General features: G+C 32.0%; 1 protein-coding gene and 1 long non-coding RNA gene across 2 annotated transcripts; one reads left to right on the forward strand and one right to left on the reverse strand.

The window, feature by feature from the left end:
* Positions 1-1,321: 1,321 nt before the first annotated feature.
* LOC129874050 (MYB-like transcription factor EOBII) lies at positions 1,322-5,340 on the reverse strand. The gene is made up of 3 exons (XM_055949272.1): positions 5,106-5,340; positions 4,737-4,866; positions 1,322-1,878 (listed from the first exon to the last, which is right to left on the reverse strand). Exons 1-3 carry the CDS (start codon positions 5,239-5,241, stop codon positions 1,554-1,556), a joined length of 591 nt encoding a protein of 196 aa, XP_055805247.1. The 5' UTR covers positions 5,242-5,340; the 3' UTR covers positions 1,322-1,553.
* Positions 5,341-13,946: 8,606 nt separating this feature from the next.
* On the forward strand, positions 13,947-15,295 carry LOC129875259 (uncharacterized). The gene is made up of 2 exons (XR_008763116.1): positions 13,947-14,053; positions 15,027-15,295. It is a non-coding gene; the product is annotated as an uncharacterized LOC129875259 (long non-coding RNA).
* Positions 15,296-17,875: the final 2,580 nt, after the last annotated feature.

The raw sequence follows: 17,875 nt of genomic DNA on the forward strand, positions 1-17,875 counted from the left end.
AATGCTAAATTAGGGTTGTTTTGGAAGTTGATCCTTTGGTCACAAGTAAGTTACATTAAGGGAAATAAAGTAGTCAATAATTATAAAAGATGAATTAATTAATATGATGAAAAAAGGTGCAATGGTGATACTGATAGCTAGGGACCATGTGGAGACTTCCTTAGGAGGACTCAAGAGTTAGGCTTACGTCCAACTTCAAACATGCAAGGCCATGCACAAATATAGTTAAATATGGAAAGCTAAGATTGAATTTTCCTAAAATAGATATATCGCCTTTCCATGTGTCCATTTTTCATTAATTTAGTTTGGTATATGCTTGAACATGAATATATTTTTATTTTTATGTGTGTATACGTACATGCCTCATGATATTCTTGTCATGCATCCCCATATATTCTTCATGATGCATATAAATATCACACACCGGAAATAGAGGTTTTTCCATTGCGAATCATTGAGAAATTTTTGTTATAAAACATAATTTTTGCACTCTATTTCTACCGAACTAGCTTACTGGAAAAACGCATGGTGGGAAACAAATTCTCCTTAAAACACTAGGTATAGCCATTGAACATTTTTCTTTTTTTACTGATTTAATCAAAATATCTATGAAAAATAGTCACTTGGCAGTTTTCACTGGGAAATTTCAATGTAGAAAATAGTAATTTTTTAGTAGTGTCATTTACGTTACCGAGTCACAGTAAAAGTAAAACTATCAATACGAAGTGAGAGTAGTAAAATAAAAGATAAGACAAATTACAAAAATATAAAAAAAAATATTTACACAAACCGTGTATATTAGGTAAAATTTGCATGAAGATAATTAATATTCCACGAAATTCTGAAAATACTAAACCCCTTAATACAATGTATCATTTCAGTTGTCTAATCACTTGCTATCTTTATCCAACAGACTTAATTCCTATCTACAAAGTACTTAGCTTAATTAGTTGAGTAGTTGGTGAGATACACTTTCCTCTAATGATTAACTGCAAGTACAGTAGAACCTTTTTTAACGTCGGATTGGATTTTTGATTTCAGATTAAGACATAATCATTATTGCTTGATCATGACATTGTTTTAGTACACCAACTAGAAAGCTTCGAAAAGTGCTTATTAGATGGATTGGGTAAGCGTATCTCTAAATATTCAGTTGAATTTCCTTTATCGAAATATTTCACTATACATATATATATGGAATTTTTTTTAGATATATATTGATTATCGTTGCTTCCAATAACACAAGGGAAATTAACTAATATAATGATCATGTGTTTGAGTCGCAGAATCATGATGCGATTATATATTAATATGATGAGAATCAAAGGCAACTCCAAACATCTATATATTATTAAAATAATATGAACAGGGTTATATAAGAGTTCGTTATATATATTACATATTGGAACACTTGGGAACTCAAATTATGCAGAATTTTAGCACTATATTATATAGGCTAGCTGTATATCTAACAGCTTAATTTTTATAATACTTACTAAGTGGGTTCAATCTAAGGTTTAATTACTCAAATTAAATATTCCAAACATACTTAATTAATCTCCATTAAGCAATTGCATTGACCAGATATCCTCCATGCTCCACATGTTGTCATTTGTTTCAGTGAGAAAATTAGGGGCTTGAAAATTAGTGTCCATATTTCCATTGTATGAAGTTGGAGAGTAAGTCTCTATGGTATCTGTTTGACCAGCAGAGGATATTTGACTACTACTTCCTTCTTGATTATCAATGTTTTGTTCTGAAGTTCCTTGTCCATTCATGTTCTCTCCTTGTTTAATGTGCTTCTGAATCCTAGTCCTCCAGTAATTCTTTATCTCGTTATCTGTCCTTCCAGGCAGATGCTTCGCAATTTTCGACCATCTGTACAGAATTCAAAATTTAGAGTTAGTGTCTTTATAATGAATACTATCTAATCTTTTTTTGGTAAACAATACTATCTAATTGTTACATGTATTCCTTCTTTCTTTTTTTTGCTTGTGTGTATGTCTACATAATTTGATCTGAAAGTAATGGATTAGTTGAATCTGACCTGACCTGGATATATTTAAATACTAGTACTGTGATCAACTCACTATTAAATGTGTATATGTTATCAACACAAAAATGAAGAGGGTATATGTTAACTACAACATTAGACTGAAATATACTTGGTTAGCTAGTAAAACCATAGTAATTTTATAACATACTTCACCAATAATGAGATAAATGTAAAGTAGTTCGTTACGTTAGATGTTGTGATCATGGCCCACAAAGTTAGATTACAGGTTATTTTTTTTTTTCATAATTGAAAGTATTTCAATCACGTTTTGTAGTTGAAAAAGATGGTTGTCACGTTCTATGGTTGGAATCCAAACATTAAAGTCCCATTTGCCTCCTATTTATTTAAACTCAACTCAACCAAAACGTTGAAACTAAACAACACACACACACACTAACTTCCTATACTCACGCCAACATTATAATGTCTACAAAATAGCCACAAGTTGAAGATAGTGATGAGCCAAGAAGAATTCAGAAGTCATTGCAATGCTCAATCCACCACAACTAGTTTTTTCGGTTATACAATATCAATAGCCACATTATATATATGGTACGTTTTATTGTTACACCCTATAATCTATATATACTATTGCTAAAATATCATAAAAAGATTTTCAATTTTGATAATTGTCGCATTTGTATACTCAATCACTCATTAAAACCTCCACACACACACAAAAAAAAAAAAGGGTGTGAAGTCAAGATAGCTAGTGTCTTCGTTTTGTATGTATGTTTTTCTTTAAGCATGCATGCACAAACAAGAAGGAAGTGGTTATAACTTTTATTCAACTTGAGACTATCTTATTTAAAAGTTTAAATTGAGTATACTTTTATTGAGTTATGCCCCTCACGTGCAAATTTAACTTCTTCTTTTTTATGAGTCAATGACATGATTTTATTTTTGGGGGATAAAAGGTGATAGTGACTCTCGAAATCAAGACCTCTGTCTGCTTTTATATTATATTATATTATACTATATGGTCATTTCTCATCTAAAAACTTAAATGGTGAAAAATGACACATTGTTATTCACATATTTGTACGTACCTTCAATAATGATTATTATTCATCAATAAGAGTTAAAATTTTCATACAAAGTATACTTTTAATCATTCAATTTTATTATATTTTCAACACCGACTAACGATATCTTAAAATTATTGGGTGCTAATTTTTTAGGCGAATGTATACTTTGGGTTAAAACACTGATGTCAATTTTAGTATACCCATGTATGTATTATACTTGGTAAATAATACTTTCTCAATGTCCTGATTTATATGGCACGGTTAAAATTTCAAGATTTAAATTTTAAAATTTAAACCCCAACATAGAAACTTTTAACTTTTTAAAATTAAATTTATATATTTAAAAATTACATAAAAAAGTATTATAAATTATACTTCCTCCAGTCCATATTAAGTGAATTGGTGGAACTTTTTTCATAATTCAAAATAAGTGAATTATTCAATGTTCAAGAAAAATTGTTGGAACTTCCTTCCATATTACCCTTTATTTAATAAGATTCTTAACTACTTTATATATTCTAAGAGACTAGTTTGAAAATAATCGAAATGATAATACCGAAAAATAGCTTTTAATTTATGTCCTTAAATATTTTTCTTAAGGGACGTGTCATACCCCCAATAATCTACTTAATATGGATTAAAGGGAATAATAAATAATAACAATTTAAAATATTTAGAAAAGACATCTATAAAGAAATTCTTATTAGAAAAAAAGGTTACATGAGTTACTTTCGAAAGTTTACATAAAGTGAGTAAATATCGTACAGAAAAGGGATCCATTTAAAAATGAAAATAAGGTAGCTGTCAATTTCATAGACAAGTTGGAGGTGTGATAATAAAAGTCATTGACATGTGAGTGAAATGAAATTGGTTCTTCTTAAAATGGAAACTTTTATCTTTGTGGCTCTCTTTAACAACGTGTTTTTATATCCCACTGCTATTATGTAATACCGAATACTTGTCTCACCACTGTCCCTTTTTTCTGTTTTGTTGAGAAAACGAAATATTAATATTCTTATTCTTAATAAAAAATAATTTATTTTTCTAATAATTGTGCAATTTATCACTTTCTTATCACTTTATACAAGTTAGTCAACATCATCAAATTACTTTCCATGTGATAATTAGCTTGTACATCTGTTAGTTAAGCCCCAAAAAAGGTTTTAAGAAAGTAATTTCCCTCACCTAAAAATAGAAAATAATACAAACTAATGTACCTTATCTTTGAGAAACATGATTTGCTTCTTATAAATTCTGGAAATACTTTATTCTTCATTACTTTAATGCATCTTTCTATAATTTTAAAATATTAGATTTGAGGATTTGGAAGTAGAATAATTTTTTTAAAAAATAATAATAATAAAAGGAAAATCAAACTTGTTTGGAACAGAAATTATTAGGTGCCTTAGATTATATTCCCCACGTTTGAATTTTCCTATCTTTTTCCATAAAGAAATTAAATTCCATCACGTTTTAAATGTTTCCTCTCATCTCTCATATCCAAATCTAGTACTATGAACATATATGGACTATATTCTATGGAGTGGCTCTATTTGTCCACTCAACAATAAAAAAACACATGGGAAAATCCATACAAAATTTTATTTGTTAATTTATGTGTACTCTTTAGAATAATAGTAATATGTACTCACTTGTTTCCCCACTTAGCATGCAATTCCATAATCAAAAGTTGTTCTTCAGGTGTAATATTGCCCCTCCGGACATCAGGCCGGAGATAATTAAGCCATCGGAGCCTACAACTTTTTCCGGTACGTTTGAGACCTAAAGAAAGAAGACAGAGATACACAATTTGTTAGTAAACAATTTTTTTGTACATGTAACAAAAATTATTACTTGGGGTACGTGTTGAATAGGCTAGTTCACTCAGTAAGCTCTCTATCTTTCAGAGTTGAGGTGAAACGCTCAAACCCTATTAGTAGCGTAGCATCTCATCCTTCTCTTGATGTAATACAAATAATATATTTTTAATTATATAGGATTTCAAGAAAAGAAAAAATTACCAGCAGATTTAGCTAGGGAGTTCCAAACACCTTCACCATGATTAGCAATGTAGTTAATGAGAATCAAATCTTCTTCCATAGTCCAAGGTCCTTTCCTCACTTCAACATCTTGAGAGTTGCATGGTCTTTTATCCATCTTTTTTTTTATTGAAAAAAAAAGAGAAGAAGAGAAAAACAAAAACAAAAAAAAATAGAGAGAGAGGAAGATGAGAGAGTGAAGATATGTGGTACTTTGTGACAAGGAACTAATGTTGGTTGGGCAGATATTTATAAGGGTTGGCTAAATAAAATTTGTTACCAATAATTTAGTGTTTAAGCAGTGTGAAATATGTGAACTTTTAACCTAACTTACTTTATTATAAAATCATACTTAATGAGAAATTTGTAATAGCCTTAAAACTATATATGTGCAGGCATACATGACAGCTATTGATGTGGCCATGCATGTTCGCGTTATCTACCCAGTACCCCCGCCAGCACGGCACAATTCTAGAACAATATATATATATACTTTTATTTTTTTAATTTATGTCACATAATTTTTTTATAAAATAATACATAAAGAGATAGTAAATTAATGCATAATAATTAGTTAGTTTGATAGAGGATCAAACTTTTTTTTTCTTGACAACGATTAATAGTTTACAGCGACAATAACATATCCAGTAAAATCTCATAAGTAGGGTCTGGGGAGGATAGAATGTACGCAGACTTTATCACTACTCATTGAGATAGAGAGGTTGTTTTCGAAAGACCGTCGACAATGATTAATAGTTTGTGAACTCTTTTTAAATAAATTAAATTATTATTTATGCTGATTTATATAATATTTCTTACTTATTTTTAAATTATATAAAATTGTATTTTAACAAAACTTTTTAAAAAAATATGTCCAAACTTAAATCAAATATAAGCTGTTTTAACCTCCTCCTTTTTTTTTCTTCAAAACGGAAGGATTTATTTAATTAATAATCAGGATTAACCATACAAAAATAGAACTACTCTAACTTTAGTACTCCGCAACCTTCACATAAAATGATACTAATGAAAGTACCATTAGTAGAATGATACCAACATTTTTGTACTTTACGATCAAAATAGAAAAGTGCCATATAAATGTAGATTAAAGACATGCAAAATAAAATTCATAAATTATTTCTCTCACTTCATCCCCTCCTTTTCTTAGAGTTATTTGGTTTATTATTAATTAAAAATTCTGCAGCCACATACAAGGAATATATATGGAGTACGATTCTATTGAGTTTATGTCAATTTGGGAAGTACACACACCATATCCATCTCACGTGCAAAGCAAGCTTCATGCATTTCGATCGTACGGAAAGCTATCAGGCCAATAACTTTGATATATTTGCATTGAGTGGTAAAAAGGACGGTATAATATATAGTCAGACAATTAAATTTGATTTTAATTATTAATTTGATACTCAAATTTGTTTAATGATTAAGTAGACACTTCAAACTTAACATAGGTGTGAAAAAATTTCATAAAAAATTTAAAATATGGATTTGGGAAATCAAACTTGAGGATTTCATGAAATCAAGGATTGCATTTTTATTGTGTTATAGATTTAAAACAAAAACGACAGACAACAAAATATATTTAAAAACGCAAGAAATCAAACCTAGGCGGCATACAATTATGTGCAAATTAATCCTCGCTGCGGAGAGCGTTACAATAACGAAAGATTTTCGTCATTGGAGAGTGTTTTTTCGACGAAAAACATAATTTTTTGGCCGGAAAAGGGACTAAAAGGAAAAAAAATGGTAATTCAAATTTATTCAGAGTTTCGATGCGGACTTCGAACATCCGGCGGAAAATAAAAAAACAATAAGACTTATGACTTGTTGGCAAATTGAGTTTTAAAAGTGACCGTTTAGCCAAGTCACCCAACTTATTGTGACCAAGGGAGTTCACGATTTGGCAAAATCTGATCCAAATCAAAAAATCTAACCAAATCAATTTATTATTTGATTTGATTTGATTGATATTTTTAAAAATTGATAATATATGATTTTGTTCAAAAAATTAAAGAAATAACTGAATCAAATCGATATATATATATATATATATATATATATATAGCAAAAGTGTCAACTTTTTTTATAACTATATATTCATATTGGGTTAAATAATTGTTGATAAAATAAGCAGGCAAACACGAAGACTATAATGGTGCTACTTGCTCGAGATGAATGGTGTTTTGCTAGACCAAATGGCACTATAAAGTTAAATATAATTGGAGTTCTACTATAAGAATTATTAATCCAAAATGACACGAATATAATTCATTTCCTTTTGAATGAATTGTTATCTTGTTTTTTCCTTTTGAATAAATCGTTTATTTAACTTTGATATATAGTTAATAGCCGGACAATCGAACTGAAATTGATAACAACCAAACTGATTAAATTAATTTGATTTTGGTTTAATTAATTTAATAACCGATTAAATTATTTTAATTTTAATTTTGATTAATAATCGATCCAAACCGACCCATAAACACTGCTCCTAATTGTGACTATTACTACTGACAGATTTCGCAATCAGAAGACATATTATATAAAAAGTTAAATTTTATTTAAATTTTATTTTTAAATATATAAAAAGTTAAATTTTATTTAAATACTAGACATAAAAAACGGAAGATAAATATGGAGAACAAAAAATAACATAACGAAGACAATCATTCAATATAAATTGACCCAAAATCTTATTCAGATGCAAAATAGTACCTGTGAGTACATGATAAATGTATTCCTATCTCATACGCTCACTTTTTCTTAGATTAGAACATAATATGACTCTCTACTTAATGTAATCTTCCTGTATCCTTTAAATTAATATCTGTAATTAAATTAGTAAAGGTAAATTATTTTTGAACGCATAGATTATATTGTGTGTCCGTAAGAAATTTAATTCCTAGATTATTGCTTAAGATTCATTAATTTCTCCCAAGGTATGATGAAAATGAAATCTATAAGACATGGTTTTTTTTTTTAAAAAAAAGAATACCCAGATTCCAAATAATAATGTTACTTCAAATTACAAATTTCCAGCAAACTCAAAGAGCGGTACAAATCACACTTGATATTTGCTTTTAATTTTTGAAAACAATGCAAAAAAAGGAACGGAAAAAGAAAACTTAAGTATTTCGGTGTATAAATCTTAGACAAGACCTCTTAATTTATAGTGAACGAATAAATGAACCGATGTCTTTTTAAAAAGATGGTATTGCTTTTACTAGAAAAAAATACAAAAAATAATTTTTCCATTTCCCATTTTCACGAAAACCCAAACATCAATTGTAAAGAAAAGTATAGTTCAAAATGAACCTCCAAATTATTATGTTCATTTCTAATAAAGAAAGTCTGTTTATTTGTAACATATTTGTCAAACGGTCACTTGTATATTTATGTCAAATATACAAACATGCATACTGTCAGAAATTATTTACGACGACTGTTGAATTTGCAAATGGTTCACTGAACTCCAAAAATTGCTTTAAGGATCTCATAAAAATTCATTTTGGTAATCTCACCGAAGAAAAAACAACGAAAAAATATATTGAGACGAAGGCTATAAATTCCTTTCAGTATTCTTGTCAGTATATTCAAATATCGAAGACACGACCTGCCTCAAAACTTAATCCTCAATCTGGTATAACCCTAACTTGAGACCCGATAACAAACCCTAGCCACTACTCGAGATCTGACACTCACTAGAGACCTAATCGTGAACCTGATCCCAAATTGAGATACCCGATCTCAGGTCAAGCTCCAACTCGGAGTTGGGGTTGGATCTAGGGTCAAGGATATAGTCGAGTCTCTCAAGTTTAGAATCAGGTAGTTGGATCTCGATTCAGGGTCTTAGATTAGAAGTCAGGACTTGAATCTCGAGGTTGCTATTATGAAAAAACATATAATATAAATAATCTATATATCTATTTATCTATACTATATTAAAAGCATGAAGACTTGTCATGACTACCACCGACAATACTTATTCAGTGGAAGAACCATTTCTACAGTCCAGTTTATCAACTTAAGAAATAAATATTAAAAACCTTGCAGAAGCAGGAATATAACCAGAAAATAATACTGAGTTTTCATAAACTCAGCCAACAATATTAATAACTATGAAAATGCAGAAGTCAACACATCCTAGGAACTGAAAGTCGTCCTTACCAAAACTCTAACCAGTGTTAATGTGAGAAAAGGGGGAAACACTCCCCAACATAAATTAAAATACTAAAACAGTGTCTAAATATCTGAGTCCCAAAAGAAGAACTAAGATTAATGGAAAAGTTCACGGCAGCATGATAGAGTAGCTCACCCTTGGATTATGAACAAACTTCTATTCTTCCAACCGAGGTCTCTCCGCAACTAGCTGAATATGCCCTGTACTCAACAAAAAGGCAGAGCAAGAGTAGTATCAGTACACAAAAATAACGGTGTACTGGTAGGATCACGTGGTTAGCCAATAAGCAGATCATAGACAAGTAAATTCAACACAATAGGCATATACATATACAGAATAAGTCAACAACATCTCAATATCACAACTCAATGTCTTCCATAGCTATAATTTCACACAAGGGTCCTCTCAAGGGACCTACAAACAATCAACTTTGGATCGGAACTTGACACCCGATCCAAATATGTGTCAGAACGTGACACCTGATCTAAATACGTGTCGGAACGTGACACCCAATTTAAATTATGTGTCAGAACGTGACACTCGATCCCAAGATATCACAATCACAAGAATATCCAATATTTACAATATTTATAAGACCAAGAACAGGCTCATCACAATAACAGGACAGCAAGTGATCATTTCACACATAATCTAGCATGTTTCCCTATTCATATACATACATTCATATCATGAAGCAATTTAACAAGTATATGAAATACATACGGGAAACTAGACCATCACCTACCTTAAATTCAAGCTTTCACAATCTTACAATGCAAGAGTCTTCCCTTTCCGGGTTCGTTCTTCTCATTCTTGGTCTAGAAAATATTAAATACATATCAAGGATCAATACAATGGCCTAACTATCAGAAAATATAACGCAATTTCACTCCTTAGGCCAAACTCATGATCCTAACCTTACCCTAGACTATTTCCCACCATAGATTTTCAGTTCAAACGTTTACTCAATGATTACCACCCATACTTCTAGTTTCTAAGAATCAAAGTATGAATCTAGGGAGTAAAAATCTTACCTTAAGTGTGGAAATCCGTAGAAAATCAATGAAAATCGCCCTAGGTCGCCTCTTTGGGTTTTAGAAACTGATTGTTGCATAAAAGATCGTTTATGGGTTTTTTTCAAGACTTAAGTCGCAACTGTCCGGCTCTGGTGGGATAGATCCCGCTCTAACGGGATATGCAGAAACAGTGAGCTCTGAGTTTGTGCTCCAAGCCCCCATTTCTCAATACACCCTTTCCAAAGATGCATTAAAATTATACCCTTCACGCCAAATTCGATTTTGAGAGTTTTACTCGCCCGAATGCGATTCCACAAAGCCATAAATGCTCCATATCTTCTTGACATCAGCCTGTCCAATCAAATTATAGATTTGACTTCCCATCATTCACGTGATCACCCTAGACTTCACCTGACTCAGAATTCGTCCAAGTTTGGCCTAGGCTCAAATTTTCCGAAGTTACTACCCGAAGTTTTCTGGCCCAAAATTTTTCCCCATTGGCCTATCTCTAACGACGGGAACAGGTCGTTACAATTTTACTCTTTATTAAAAAATATTTATAAAAAAAAGTTGTCATTTACTATTTTTCACAAATAATATCATTTAATTATTATCATAATATCTAGAACTTTAAAATCAACAAATAATTTACTTATTAAATCTTTTCTATTTTTTGTAAAAGAAAATAGCAACAAAAGAATCAAAATAGAAATTTTTTGTGTAGTAAGAACTTGTATGATTTAGAAGTCTTAGTTATTCATCGGTATAACTAATTAATTATTTGAACTTAGTAATTTAATTTTTTTAAAATCATTGAAGCGAAAAATAGAAAAACTATAAATCTTTCTGTGCATTTAAGAATCCTTTTAGATTTTGAGTAGTGATAGATTTATAAAAATTTGTACCATTTTAATGCGATTATTTCAAAGGGCATTTAGAATCTATTTTACAACAAATAACTTATAAAACATGTTAAAACTAAAAATATTCTCTTTTCATACACATACAATTAAAATTTTAATGATAAAATTCAGGTTTAAATTTAAGTAAAAAATATTGAATATAATCATATTAGAACAAAAAAGAGAACATATATAAATAAATTACAAAGATAATCTATAGCAATAAAATAAATTATTTGAATTTCTTGGTTGTAAACTTATACATGTTAAATCACAAATCAAATAATATATATATATATATATATATATATATATATATATATATATATATATATATATATATATATATATATATAGTTTATTGTCAACTACTATTTTTTAATAATTTTATTCTTCTTCTATATAATTTTATTGATTGACGCGAGACACAAGTGCAAAATATGAACTAGTATTAAAAATAATACCAAAAAAATACTTGATTGTTATAGTAAAATACGTTCGTTCTAATTAAAGGATATATAACTACAATAAAAAGATCATATGACTATACATATTATTATTTTTAGATTTCTTGACTTTTCGACAAGCTTTTTTTTTATAATGTAGAATTCTCAACAAAATAATGAGAGAAATCAAGGACTGTATTGATGATTGAATAATCGAGAACAAGCTCATTTACATAGGAGAGAGTGTAGAGTTCTAGGCTAGCTAAACTTAGAGTTATACTACAACACAAATACAATTATAAATATAGAGATTAATTACAACTACTCAGTTTAGTCCTAATCTGACTCTAACTCGTAAGTCCTACTATAACTAAACTTTTTAACAGTCTTCAGAACTCCTAACAATTGGACCATGTTGTTCAACCTAAACCTTAGCTTCATCTTGATCATTATCTTCAACATATAAAACTAATTAAATTCACTAAGTTTTTTTATTTGTCAATGAGTTAGGCTAAAAATGAAAAAAAGCGCAAAAACTACTTATTTGGCTATGTGCATAGACAGCTCGTATTGCATAAAAATAAAAAAATCAAGACACCCCGTCTTTCTTTTGAAAAGATTTTGCTGATGAAAAGTATTCAACAAATCATCATTTGGATTATGTGGCTCCGCCATCATAGAAGCAAGATTCTTGTTAACCGGGTTGTCTGATCGGTGGATAAGAGATAACAATTTCAAAATAAAATATGAGATTATATTATATTACGTATTCTAAATATCATTTTGTACTAAAATAATAAAATTAGTTATTATTCATATATAAAATAAAATAGCCCAATTTATGAAATATCTCTATGTATCCAAACGATCCCATACCCTTTATTCTCCGCGTCACAAGTTATGTGCAAACAGTGGGGATTTTCTATAAATTTACTCTAGTACGATTTACTATGAATACATCTTTGTCCAATTTAGGAAGTGAGAAGGTAGTACTGATTAGCTATGACTTCGTTATAGTTCAGTGTAGATTGTTTCATCCTTAACTAGAGATTTCGAGTTCAAGCCTTAAAATTGGAAAAAGTTCTATTGGGAGTGTCACCTTCAAATAGATCATGTAGTGTGCGATTTCAATTTAATTGGGGCTCCATAAGCTCCGAACACTGAATAAAAAAATAAATCTATGACCACTGTTGTATGTAAACCTTAAAAATGAGGTAAGTTACTGTAGCTTTGATTAGCATATATTGTCCTTTTGGGATGGCTACAAGTACTACTTAAGTAGGCCTATATGTAGGCCAAATCAACAACTTGAAGAGTGCTGTACGTCTTTTCTCGTTTCCTTCCATTTTCGTTTATCAATGAAGCAGTATATGCTCTCGGCCTCCGTCTCAATTTACGTGATATTATTTGACTTGATATAAAATTTAATTCTTTCATTTCAAAAAAATGGCTTAGTTTGATTTAGCACGAAGTTTAAAAATATAAAAAAAAGTTTTTTTTCATCTTGTGGTCCTAAAACATAGTTATGTCAAATGTACTAAAATACTTTTTAATCTTGTGGCCTTAAACATACCACGTGTGTAACAACCCCTAAAATGTTGTATGTCGGTATTTCAATTCTCGACAAAAATAATACAGCCTTTGTATTTTGGGCATAACGTTTCATAGGTTGGTCCAAATTAGGTGATTCAAATTTCTGGGTAATCACAACATCCTTACCTACAACTTTCATGAAGAACATAACTTCAAATTCGGAGTATAAGTAGGTCAAATAAATTAATCTTTGCAAGATATAGTGTTGTGACGGAATTGAGTGTTGATAGAAGAAAAATTCATATCTCACTGTAGGTTGCTCCAAATTGGTTGATTCTTGAACGATATGAAACTAGACTTCCATATCTACAATTCTTATGAAGAAACCAAATCCTAATAAGGAATTTATCTTATTCAAACGTAGTTTCGAAAATGAGTATTCTGTTAAAAAGAACTCATCTTACCTACCATGGAAACATCTAGATGCATTTGACATCATGCATGACATAAATTGTCCTCCATTTAACATCATCCATGACATCAATATATTCCATTAAATTTTCAGATTTTTCTTTATAATTATTTTATTTATTGTTAGGTCCCTCTTTCCCACCTATAAATACCCACCTTATTTCCTCATTTTATTCATCAAGCTTTCTTAAGCATTTCTTCTCTCTATATACTTCTTCTCAAATATAATTTTAGTTTTAGTAGTATAAAAATACTACTCCGGTTATTCTTATACTCCGGATAGTACAAAAAACGCTCCGGCGAGAAGAAAAGGCTAGGGATCCAAGAGTATTCCAATTCAGAGTAAACCTTCGGATTTAAGGTATGTAAGGCTTTCATAGCATTGGATTGAGTTCGTCCATGCGCCCAATATTTAAATTTATTATAATTGAGTTATAGTTGAGTTTTATTCAAATCTTGAATTCTAGATGAATTAATTCTTCTTCTATTGAGTTTGATATATTTATGCATTAATATTATTATTATTGTTATCTCTCATATTATTGGAATTATTGTTCATGGCTACTTTCCCATGAATTCTAATTGATTTGATGTTCATGAATATTTTTACATATGTTTTGAGTAAAGATGTTGGCTTTTTATTATTTTTATTGATAAAAAGAGAGTTATATGAATTAATACTATATATGTATTTTATTGAGTTTTGAAAGAGTAAAAGAGTTGAATTTGAATGAATTTGAGAAAATGATATTTTGAGCAAGATGTTTTGATGAGATGTAAATGATGTTTTTGGAAGTATAATGATTGATGAACATGAAATGAGATGAGTTTGATGATTTAAATTAAAGTCCAATAAGACTAGATGATGAGTTTAATATGAGCACATATTTTGGGAGTAGTATTGAGCACCGAGTTGGGTAAGAGTTTAATTGACTCAAATCCTAGAACTACGTAGCCAGCGTAGGATGGAGGCTATGCCTCTTAAGTCCTAAAAAGAGGACTTTGATGAATGGATCCAAGATGGTGATGTCCTTTACCCTGGCAAGGTATTGGATGGATGTGGCAACGACATCGCTTCGTTGTATCATCGCTAGCTCATAAGTGATGGTTGTCGGTTAGAGAAACTCCCAACTGAGTAAGCATTGCTTATTACTATTATTTTTATTATTATATTTTAAACTTGCATTACATATTCATGTTGAGATGATGTTGAGTTCTGAGCTGAGTTTTCTTGAGAGGAGTTTCTTGATATCTGTCCTTACCTTCCTGCCATTTTACATACTCGTACATTCCACGTACTGACGTCATTCGACCTGCATCGTTTTATGATGCAGATACAGGTGTTAGAGATCCTCAACAGGCGCATCGTTGAAGATCATTTCTTTTCAGCTATTTGGTGAGTCCTTCTTGTATTCGAAGGAACTCCTTATCCTTTTATTATTGTTGAGTATGATGTTTCTTTTGAGGTAGCCATGGACATGTCATTGGCACCATCTAAGAGTATTAGAGGCTTCATAGACAGAGTCTGATGATGTAATCGGAGTAGTTCTCCTTAGAAACTACTTCTTCTAAGAATTATCTATTTTTCCTTTGATTAAGACAATCCCACATTAGTATTATTAAGTCTTCCGCTGATGAACAAATGAGTAATGAGACCAAGTGGTTCTCTCGGAAGCCAGAGATGGTTTCTGAGTGCCGGCCACGCCTAGGGTACCCTCTCGGGGCGTGACAAACTTGGTATCAGAGCACAGAGTTCAAGAGTCCTAGGGTGTCTATGAAGCCGTGTCTAGTAGAGTCTTGTTTATAGGTGTGTCGTGCACCACACTTATAATCAGGAAGCTATAGGACATTAGGAATTATTTCACTTCTTTCATAATCTGAGTTCGTGCGATAGAGTTTAACTCTATAAAAGCTTTCTTTCTAATTCGTGCGTTTACGCGTTTCAGACATGCCTCCTAAACGTTCAGCTAGTCAGAGGAACGCTGCCAGCACTGAGGTTCCACAGTCAGTGATGCCTCCACGGAGAACTAGGGGCCGACCTGCAAGGTCTACTGAGGTACCCCAAGTACCTACTGTTCAGACCACTCCTACTTCTGAGGATGATTTTCGAGGAGCGATTGCTATGCTCACCCAGTTGGTGGCTGCTCGAAATAGTAGCCAGAGTTCACCAACTCCTAGCTCTAGTTATCAAGAGCCATCTGCTGCCACGAGGATCAGAGATTTTCTGAGAATGAATCCACCGGTCTTCATGGGTTCTAACGTTGATGAAGACCCCCAAAATTTCATTGATGAGATGTGGAAGATACTAAAAGCGATGCATGCTACAGAGATTGAGGGTGTTGAGTTGGTGTCTTATCAACTCAAGGATGTCGCAAATGTCTGGTATAACTAGAGGTGAAGATGCAGAGCCTGCTCTTTGGGATGAGTTTGAAAGAGCATTTCTTGATAACTTTTTTCCCCAAGAGCTACGTGAAGCAAAAATTGAAGAGTTTGTGAACCTCAAGCAAGAGAGTATGACTGTGAAAGAATATAGTTTGAAGTTTATTCAATTGTCCAAATATGCCCCAGAAATGATTCCCCATATGAGGTCTAAGATAAGGAAGTTTGTCTCTGGCCTAGGCAAACATGTAAAGAAAGAATGTAAGGCAATGCTAATGATTTCTGACATGAATTTTTCTAGATTGATGGTGTATGCTCAGCAGGTTGAGGATGATAAGAAAAAGGACCGAGAAGAACACCTAAGCAAGAAGGCTAAGTCTGCTGGGCATGAGAATGAGCAGAAGCAAGGGAAGGGTAACAAGTCTTTCTTTCAGAAAAGGTCTTCCAATTATGCACCTTCCCCAACAAATACTTTTACACCTAATACCAGGTATGATCAAAGATCTCTAAGTCACCAAAACTTCCGATCTCAAGGTTCTCAGTCCCAATTAAGTATGGCTCAAGGTTCTAGAGGGAAACCACCATGTGCTAGATGTGGAAGGCTCCATTTGGGAGAGTGTCGTGTGGGCACCAATGCTTGCTACGGATGTGGAAAGATAGGTCACTTCCAGAATGAGTGTCCTTCAAAAAGGCAGGGAGATGGAAGTAGTAGAGCTCAGTTTTCTTCTACAGCTCCACAGAATAGAGGTAATCATAGAGGTGCAGCTTCAAGTGCAGGTGGGGGAACCAACCGCCTGTATGCTATGGGTAGTCGCCAAGACCAAGAAAACGCACCCGATGTTGTTACTGGTATGCTTCGAGTCCTTTCTTTTGATGTGTATGCATTACTTGATCCAGGTGCTACATTATCTTTTGTGACTCCTTACTTGGCTAGTAAATTTGAGATCCTTCCTGAGTGTCTTCTTGAGCCTTTCAGTGTGTCTACTCCTGTTGGTGATTCTATCTTAGCTGAGAGGGTCTATAGAAATTGTACTGTGTCAATCTATCATAGGGATACCATGGCTGACTTAGTTGAGTTGGACATGGTTGATTTTGATGTGATTCTTGGTATGGACTGGCTTTATTCTTGTTATGCTTCGATTGATTGTAGGACCCGAATTGTCAAGTTTCAATTTCCAAACGAGCCTATCTTAGAATGGAAGGGAAATTCTGTAGTGCCTAGGGGTAAATTTATTTCCTACCTTAAGGCCAGAAAATTAATCTCTAAGGGATGTATATATCATATAGTTCGAGTCAAAAATATTAATGATCAGACTCCATCTCTTGAGTCAGTTCCCATTGTGAATGAGTTTCTTGAAGTCTTTCCTGAGGATCTACCCGGAATTCCTCCTGATAGAGAGATAAACTTTGGTATTGATATCCTTCCTGATACACAACCTATCTCTATTCCTCCTTATAGGATGGCTCCTGCTGAGTTGAAAGAATTGAAAGAACAACTGAAAGACCTCCTAGATAAGGGGTTTATTAGGCCAAGTGTCTCACCCTGGGGCGCTCCTGTCCTATTCGTGCGAAAGAAAGATGGGTCCCTTAGAATGTGCATTGATTACCGACAACTAAACAAGGTCACCATTAAAAACAAGTACCCTCTCCCCAGAATAGATGATTTATTTGACCAACTTCAGGGTGCCACATGTTTCTCTAAGATAGACCTCAGATCAGGCTATCACCAGTTGAAAGTGAGAGAATGTGACATCCCGAAGACGGCTTTTCGAACCCGCTATGGTCATTTTGAGTTTCTTGTTAT

The sequence above is a fragment of the Solanum dulcamara genome, chromosome 11 (genome assembly GCF_947179165.1).
Source record: "Solanum dulcamara chromosome 11, daSolDulc1.2, whole genome shotgun sequence".
Lineage (NCBI taxonomy): Eukaryota > Viridiplantae > Streptophyta > Magnoliopsida > Solanales > Solanaceae > Solanum > Solanum dulcamara.